The following is a 9,067-nucleotide window of genomic DNA, read 5'->3' on the forward strand; positions in this document are numbered from 1 at the left end:
TGGGGCATGACATGGGCCCCCAGCAGCTCAAGTACATCACAGTCCTAAGTGACTCCTCAGCCTGTTTAAGCTTGCTGTCATTACTACTTTTACCAGATTTATCACTGTTCATTGGGTTAAAGGATCCTGAAATGCCTCTAACTTGGAACAAGATTCCATAGTCGGTCTTCGGAACTTGGCCTTTGCTGCTTGTGTTCCTCGAGCTCATCTCTGCCCCCTCTATTGTGTGTGATCTGGAGAGTTAGAGAGAAGAAAGAAAGGGGATTCCGGAGTAAATTACAAGAGATTGATGTGGCCTGCTAGTGCTAGAAGGGTAAAGCCTGCAAAATCTTGTTTATATAATGACCAACTAGGTACAAATACCAGTTTTTAAATTGGTGGTTCCTGGTTTTTAGGAAAAACAAATTGAGCTGAATTTGAAAATCTTTTTCTACCAATGGGTTTACCCAACAAAAGCATCAATTGGGATTGTATTTTGCTGCAGTTTAATGGTTATTATTGGCCTCTAACCTGTAGGTTTTACCTTGGTATCTCAACTGTTACAGAGAAATGACAGTGGGAAGCAAATGCAACACTGCCAGGTAATCTTAATGCATTATTGGCTAGATTCCATTAGAAGGGTTGAGATGACTAAAGTTAAAATCAATCCCGATATCCATCTCAATATTTTCTGGAAACACGTTTATTATATTTACTACTCTTTTAACAGGTTTCCCACTTTTTTTTTGCCCTATCAAATGGCAAATTGGCAATATCAATATATTTAAATTGTGGCTTTATAAAAAATCATTTAAATTGTAGTTACTATCGTGTAAATTACGGTTACGATGATCATGTTTTTAATTGTGTTTATCGTAATTTGATAATGTTGCAGATTGGAGGCAGAAGGAATACGTGCATATGTTCATGTGAGTTGATGAACACCGTGGACACGTTCATCACTCAGAGGATAAGACTGACACATTACACCGAGGGTGCAACTTGCAATTTAGTAAATATAATCTGAATGATTCTGTTAAAGAAAAGGCCCATTTGCACATATGAAAGATTGTTATGAAAGATTCTGTAAATGTTTTGAGGATCAACTGCAATCCATTTGTATATTATATTATTACACAAAATCCGTATTCATTAGCTTCCAGCATTTTAGGGTTTTAAAAGTTTCAATAGTGATTCTGAAGATTGTTATACCAAATTAATACGGAACATAATTAAACAGAATAAGTCATGAACAATTACATGTTTAACTAATTTGAGAAATATCAACCTCATCTGGGATTCTGAATGTGTCTGCCGCACCAAATTTCCTGAACTCATCTCCCCCATATCTTGAGTCTTCTTCATCACTATTGTCGTCATCTTCTTCATCAATATGATGAGTTGATGAGGAGGTAACATCATTCATGCTTTTCGATCGGCAATTTTGGGTGGCGAGCATGTTCACTTGTCCGAGGTGGGAAATCTCAACTACAACCGTATCATCGTCTTTTGGTAGTGGTTGTTTCCATGGCTCCCCATCAATCCTCATGTATGTGTGCTCAGCAGCACCTTTGTGAAACTCGAAGCGGATTCGGTGTGCCTAATTTCCACAACAAAAACAATTCAGATGATGCAAAACAAGTAGTTTACTGAATTGAACACCTAACGTAGTTAGTTTTTACGTATTTAGTCACCCAACTATTTGTATGGTTCCGTTTTGATCACCCAATTACTCTTTTCCTCAAAATCATACCTAACATTACATTGTCATTAAAAATTAACGGTGATGTTGACTTATAAGGTAATGCAATGTCATTATTAAAAAAATAAAAGAAAATGCCACGTCAGTAGTAGTTCTGTTAATTTTTGTGTCACAGGTGACCAAAATGAAACTAAAACATAAAAACTGGTATGATTTTAAGAAAAAAGATAGTTAAGTGACCAAAACGGAACCACTCGAATAGTTGAGTGACTAATATGTAGTTTACCCGTAAAAAAAAATGCTTCAATGTGAGCATGCTCGCATACGTGCTTTGCAATATTTAGACCACTGATTTGAGAAATTCCCCCATAAACTTTTAAAATACTTTGGGGGATAGAGAATTGAACTAAGATGTAAAAGCTGAAATGGTTCAGCTACTGAATTATGCCTGCCTTATTTAATTATTACCTGTGCCAGGCGAGTTCCGTGTCCCTTCGGAGCCAGCAATACGAGCCCATGCCATGCATCTCTGAAACCAACAACTTCAAGAAGACCATCATCTACATAAGGTGCAGTCAAGTCTCTCTGTAAAGTTGGTTGAGAAAAAAAATCCATTAGATTCATACAAAGCAAAGTTGGTTCATACAACCAAATGCCGGATCTAATAAATCATCAAAAATGGGAACTAACCTCATTCTTTTTTCTGCCACTTGGTGTTCCCCAGGGATTTAGACCACCAGAAAAGCTGGGCAAGTTGAGGCATATGATCGACCTTATGCTGTTTAAATTGGGAAGGGCGGAGACAGAAGGGAAAGATATTAGAAGCATTATTGGGTAACAACGGGAAAACCATATTAGGAAGTTAAGCAGAAAAAACTGAAATAAGCACTAGTTAATGGTTTTACTTAACAGAAAGCTCCCTACCGATGTTTTAGTTGCTACAATACAAAGCATGAATAGTCTAATTAATAAAAATAGGGCATAAAACTAGGGAAGATGGATGAAAAAGACACATTTGTTGCCCAAAAACCATGAGAACCACATTATGTGTTGAAACTGTTGTTGAAGCTTTCAACAAGATATGGGTTTGAACCTTAAGTTCTATAATATAGCATGGTCAACTTTTGCGAGTACATGTCTTAAGAAAATTTGCATGAATAGGGAATTACCACGTTTCTCTTCCCACCAGAGAACTAATGGGGTTTTTCTTTCTTTCATTTAGGTTCATGAATCTCTTTTATATTTCTTCGGTTATTCTATTTATCAATGAATTTCTAACATAAAAACATTACTAACTAAATGTTAATGTAAAAGATATAAGAATCAGTAACCCAACTATCAGACGTCACTTCTCAATGATTGAACCAAATGCAGATTTTGAACTTTTAAGTCAATATTGACTTTTATATATTGGAACAAGTATTGTAATATATAACATGAATTACCATTTAGGCAGAAAAATGATCCCTACAAGTTACAACTGAATCATGAGTTATATATCTTGTCAGCACATGCTTCTCATGAGTTGTGATCAATGTATTTACGCATCATGTGAACCCTATTGCTATACTTTTCTCCTACATTATGTCATAATCAAGTTTTTTGGTACGAACAGACTGTTTTCTTTCACGTATGACAAATATGAATAGTTATAGCCAGCAAGCTGCTCTAGAACAGAAAGTTACCTCTGTGGTATGCGGAGATCTTGCCATTGACCATGTTTCTTCATGATTTTCACCTTTGCAAGCTGGGCAACGTTCCTGTAGTTTAAGATCATATAAAAATTTCAATTTACTAAGAAAGGAGGAGAAATTATCTGGCCAGAGATGTTCCATAGTATCCAGCCAACTAAGAAAGGAGGATAAATTAACTGGAAGACTAACAGACGGTTTCTGTATGCATATGCTATAATTTATTTCAAAATGAAAGGCTAAAATGCAATTTTACCCTGGTTGTAAAATAAGCAATTTTATTATAAATTCTTCCACCTTCAACCTTCCTGGTTTTTCTTTTGAATTTATGTTTCTATTTTCCAATATAAAAAAATTCATTAGAGAAAAATAGTCAATTTTCAAAGAAAGGAAAATGCATGAAACCTGAATGTGAGCCTAATCTTTGACTTGAATAGAAAATTTTAACAATCACACATAAAGATAAGAAGGCAACGACGCTCACTTCGAAGCAGGATGAAAAATAGAAGCAGCAAACCAGCCTTGGGTACAGCCAAGCTTTGCATAATTGCTCTGTTGGAAACAAGGTAGGGGAACATGAAAAATTCAGCAACTGGAACATCTTTTTGAGGAAGAACCAGTATCAAAGACAAACAAGATCCAGGTAAGATGTTAGAAAGGAACACACAAATACAAACATGTATAAATTCCATAAAAAAGTTCATGTCATTAGACGATAAACCTGTATTAAACCACCAATAAAGAAGGCTGGATAACATTGTGAAAGAGTAAGTCTATCATGATAACATCAGCTAGAAGTTAGCATGCATTAAAAAGGAAAACCCCAATGATTTGGCTGCAAGTTCCCTTGCATCAATCAAGAGAAGCAGATGGCATTATGATAGAATTATACCTGATTAAGCAACTGGTTTTTAAATTTTTCAGGATGCAACTTTCGCTCGGAGTGAAAAGCATAAGATACTTGAGCATCCATTCCTATAGACAACATTACAACGCTGTCGGTGAGGTTAACCAATATTCAAAATTGTCATGTTAAAGCAAAGATGGGTGGAACAGAGAACTAGAGGGTGAGAATAAACAAATCTGTTCTTTATGTTTGATTGCAAGATAGTAATGAAGGTGACAACTAGCTTAGCCAGGTCTTTTAGTTGTTGTACCAGGAGTAGAGATTGAATTCTTCCTTTCACTAGCAGGAAAGGACGGGATAACCTTCCCTTTTTATCCTAAAACGTGGATGCTAAAAGGGGAAAGGAGACTGTATGATAGTGCATGCCTATGTTGCTCTTTCTCTTCAGTTCTAACGAAATACCAATGTAGGAAGCATATCCGTTTCAGACACTCAAATCCAAGTCCAAGTAACATAGGTGTAGACAAACTTTGCCAATAAAACAAAATGTTTACGAAAACGTTTCTTAGATTTCAAACAATTTTAACCAGATTTAATTTGGAACCAGACTTATAAGGAAACCCTAAATTTGCCAAAGTTTTTTGTTCAATCATATCTTTAACAGTATCATATATGGTTTCCTAGATTGTTCAAATTCGATTAGGCAACATAAAGTAAAAGGAATTGAAAAGAGAAGATAATTGATGATAGCAGAAAACCAATTATACATTAAGTATCATTCTGGAAACAGATGTACAACATCCACAATAATAGAACACTTTGTAAAAAAGAAGATTATGAAAGCTTTATTTTTACAACATGAACAGTTAAAATACTTAACCAAGGAAGTACTCTTACCCATGCTGAAGTAATTCCAGAATCCTCCACGAAATGTATGGCAACCTTCCTGAGGATCACAAATTTTTTATGCAAGGTAAAATGCAATACAAAACAAAATATTTTCAGCTAGAAAACCGGAAGTTGGACCAAAGGTGCGAGGGAAAATTATGTGATAAAATATTCAATGATATAATCAGAAAGAAGAATTAAAAAAGAACATTTGAAATCAGGAAAAGGTATATAATGTTTTCACAGTAAATTAGAAAAGATAGTTTAAGAAATATACAAATTCCTGATCTCATAAAAACATAGACTAAGGGAAAATATTATTATAAGACAAAGGAGGTAACGATAGAATGTCTCACCACATTCAGTTCATCTGTTGATGAGACACGATGAAATGCATGTAAAGAGTGTGGTAGTTCCAGAGGGGCAATAGGATCACATGATCCTTCCTTCGGAGCTCTCATCCTCATGAGAATATGCCAACTGAACCACAAAAATGCATATATCAGTAAGACAGTAAAGCATTTTGAAGTTCCTTTTGTTAGCCAACCCTATAACTTAACTGAAGCAAAGAAATCGATGTAGGAAGGAGACTGTTTTCAGATAATGCAGTTATGTGGTTTTAAATTTGACTTGGATAGTTAAGGAGCAAGGGATGCAAAATGCTTCTCAAAATTTTGGCCTAACAGATTGTAGAGATAATGGTGAAAGGAATCAAAAGATGGGGAAAAAGGTTCTCTTGACAATTTAGCAAAACAGGAATGAACTCTGTTTTTATACCTTATACCTGTCCCAAAATTTCTTTTTTCCGTCAAAAAATTTACCATGTAATTTTTCCATAACTTCATTTAGAAGTTACACCCAAAGGGTTGACATAATAGATAATGATTCTTTACCCCTGCCTACTTCCTAGCACATTAATACAAAGCCAGAGGATAGATATTGGTGTGTTCTGCTTGTGAACATTTACAAGATAACCACCTAGAGGTGATGGAGTATATTGCATCTCTAAAGGTTCATGACTTAGAAGAGGCAAGGTACCAATTTCACTGAAACTGGATGTTCAAAACACAATTCAGCTACATTAGAACTATGCCAAATCAGGGAGTTTCTCAGTTTACAACTTACAAGTTCACTTCACCTCAAGCTCGTGTGTGTGTGTGTGTGTAAGTTCACTTCACCTCAAGCACGTGTGTGTGTGTGTGAAAGATCAAAGATGAAGAACAAGAAAGAGAGGAGCCATGCTCATGACAACAGAATTACTTGTCTATCTTCATTTCCTTCGCTTTCATTACTTGTTCCAAGAATGACAATACAGAATTACGATCAGTCCCAGGATTCTTCTTTCCCTGTAATTTAGAAAGCAAGTTAGATAGAAACTCAACAGCTCATAAATTTGATGGAGATTATCTATGAACCATGATATAGAGACTTCTAGAGATGCATGTTGCCTACTGCAGTGTCAATCAAGAATCCAAAAACTTTCAGCGAACTTTACAAATTTTACTGAAAGGGAGGGCTCTATATTTATAAGAAAAACTTTTGACTAAGAGTACAAACTTAGTTCAGCTCCATATTTGAAAAAACAAGAAATGAAACTTAGATAGAGACATCAAATACTACTCAGCCAATTAAGAGCACGTACTGAGTGAAAAAGTAATTGGCAGCATGACCAGTAATTCATTGTTGTAAGTAAGAAAACATATCAAAATAGTTACCTCATTATATCACTTGATTTTACAACTAAAAGCATGCAAATTCTTACCCATCCAAATGAAAAAGGTAGATTGTTTCCAGTTCCCAAAGGAACTGTCGCAATTGGTGGTGGATGCGGCAATTTAAGATCACAAACAACTCCCAGAAGCCAGCCAGCTGTTCCATCACCACCAGCAACCTAAATATCAATCTAGATGTAAGGAATAGAAAGAAAAATAAAGCAATAATGCTACGTTTAGTAGGTGTACTATTTATTACTCATATTCTAGCACATGACTTAGCAATAAAATAACTTCAATTGGTAATTTTTAATCACTCAAATGACTTAGTTTGGACAAAGTTAGGAATAAATATTGCCTATTTTGAATACTTATTATTTGTTACTTGAGTTTTTACTTATCTTTCTAATATCAAGTTTAGATTTGTACTAATTCTTCTTTATGTTATGAAAAATTATTTTAAAACTCGTGTAATAATTAAGTGTTTTCCTTATGTTATTACTTGTGTACCAAACGTAACATAAAAGTAATGTTAGCTAAACTGCTGGTTGCTGTTATTGACAGCCTCCTGTGGCATTGTAAAGTATCAGGCTTAACTTACAATTATTCTTAATCTCTCATGAATCTTTGCGGCAAATTCATCTTTTTCTTGTTTCAGCCTTTCTAGTCTGGTGTAAACCCTGAGAAGCACCTTATCAGGGGCCTCTTCCCCCAAGTCGAAAGTCTGAAATTTATCGCACTGAGATTAGCCCCAAATCAAATATAATATGCATTGTGAAAGACTAAAGTTACCTGATGGTCATTGAGGACACTTTTATATGTATTAAGAAGATCGCCACCCAATTGACCACCACTTTTGGAGTTGATAAACACAAGCACTGGAAACTTTGGTGGATTGGGAACATCAGAGACCTGTGTTACATCATCAAAAATATATGCAGGAATATAGAATTCCTTCAAAAAGTCAGACTTTGATTTAGATTCCTCCATTGTTGGGCCCAACTGCATCATAAAACGACCAAAGATGGTCAAAATCAAGGTGCCACAGAAAATTACATGGAGGTAAAAGAAAATATTAGAAAAATACAACACAGAAGAATTTGACTATTGGACCTTGATGCACCAAGGAAAAATTGGTTAAAATCACAGGGTTAAATGGTTTCTTATCTAAAGCCCCCGCAGAAACAATTTCCAGCAGCCCATTCACTCAACCATAATAACAAAAGGATACCATGTAATGATATATCGTGAGCATAGTATCTATACTAAAATGAAGTAAGAAAAGTTCAAGTCAGAATGAAAAGTCAACTCCCTCTAGATCATTATTCAAAACAATGAAAGATATTATATTATGATATATCGTTCGGATTCAGTCATTTTAACAAACACGTAGAACGTAAAACAGCAAGGATCCAAATCAAACAAGTGGAGCAAAAAAAAATTAAGGAAAATGAACTGAACCAAATTTGGTTACGGTTGAACTGAAGCTTAGAAAGGCTCCCTCGCTGTTGGAGACTGAGAATAACGGCACCAAGAAAACAGTAAAAAAGATAGATTCGATAGCTTGTTAAATTTGAAACAAAGAAATGAAGAGCGATCTTTGTTAATTGAATTAACTGAATTGAGAAACAAAAAGCGAGATTTATGAGATACCTGGGAAATGAATCAGCAAGGAAAGTGAGACAACAGGAAATTTCACGGGGGTCTTCAAGATTTGAAATTTTTATGGTTAGGATTTTTCAGAAACTTATTTCTGCCTCTGGAAATGTCGTTTTCACTACTACATTAATATTCCAACCTTTATATTTATTTTTTTTAAGTAATATGTTTCTTATTCATATTATATATATAATTTGATTAATAAGTATTAATTTTTAGTTTTAATAATTTTTTATATTGATTATTGATTAAATTGTTTATAATATTAACAGTTTAATTAATTCAATGTATAATTTCGATTTAAATAACTTTATATGTAATTGGATAATTTATATCTGTAAATTTATTTTTAAACCATTTTTAATATATAAATTATAATGATGATAATAATAATAATTCAAATCTAAATTTATTATAAAATTTAGATAAAATAATTAAAATAAATTTATAAAAATTTTAATTTAATAATAAAATTTAAATTCATTAAAAAGAACATATGTTACAAAAATGATATAGTAACATTTATTTTTAAATGAATTATATTTTTATAATTAAATAATATAATTTCTTATTTTAATTATATAAACTA

The 9,067-nt window shown here is 33.8% G+C and overlaps 1 protein-coding gene across 4 annotated transcripts; it reads right to left on the reverse strand.

Annotated features, from left to right (window-relative positions):
* Positions 1 to 1,190: 1,190 nt before the first annotated feature.
* LOC120202127 (diacylglycerol kinase 5-like) lies at positions 1,191 to 8,538 on the reverse strand. Of its 4 annotated transcripts, XM_039202601.1 has the most exons (14): positions 8,473 to 8,513; positions 8,281 to 8,334; positions 7,612 to 7,821; positions 7,421 to 7,543; positions 6,870 to 6,998; positions 6,368 to 6,453; positions 5,464 to 5,587; positions 5,117 to 5,165; positions 4,265 to 4,347; positions 3,857 to 3,924; positions 3,367 to 3,441; positions 2,372 to 2,459; positions 2,150 to 2,266; positions 1,191 to 1,579 (listed from the first exon to the last, which is right to left on the reverse strand). In XM_039202601.1, exons 3-14 carry the CDS (start codon positions 7,807 to 7,809, stop codon positions 1,244 to 1,246), a joined length of 1,476 nt encoding a protein of 491 aa, XP_039058532.1. In that variant the 5' UTR covers positions 7,810 to 7,821; positions 8,281 to 8,334; positions 8,473 to 8,513; the 3' UTR covers positions 1,191 to 1,243. The 4 variants fall into 4 exon arrangements, with proteins under 4 accessions (XP_039058532.1, XP_039058531.1, XP_039058533.1 ...); XM_039202600.1 differs by lacking the exon at positions 8,281 to 8,334 and having other exon boundaries at positions 8,473 to 8,538; XM_039202602.1 differs by lacking the exon at positions 8,473 to 8,513 and having other exon boundaries at positions 8,281 to 8,415.
* Positions 8,539 to 9,067: the final 529 nt, after the last annotated feature.

This window comes from Hibiscus syriacus, unplaced genomic scaffold (assembly GCF_006381635.1).
Source record: "Hibiscus syriacus cultivar Baekdansim isolate YM2019G1 unplaced genomic scaffold, ASM638163v2 tig00008222_pilon, whole genome shotgun sequence".
Classification (NCBI taxonomy): Eukaryota; Viridiplantae; Streptophyta; class Magnoliopsida; order Malvales; family Malvaceae; genus Hibiscus; species Hibiscus syriacus.

Coding starts and splice junctions, on each gene's coding strand:
- LOC120202127 (XM_039202599.1), bottom strand. CDS start 7,830: ATGATGCAGTTGGGCCCAACAATGGAGGAATCTAAATCAAAGTCTGAC. Junction 7,544..7,611: donor GTGTCCTCAATGACCATCAG/GTAACTTTAGTC, acceptor GATAAATTTCAG/ACTTTCGACTTGGGGGAAGA. Junction 5,166..5,463: donor CAACAGATGAACTGAATGTG/GTGAGACATTCT, acceptor TGTGATCCTCAG/GAAGGTTGCCATACATTTCG.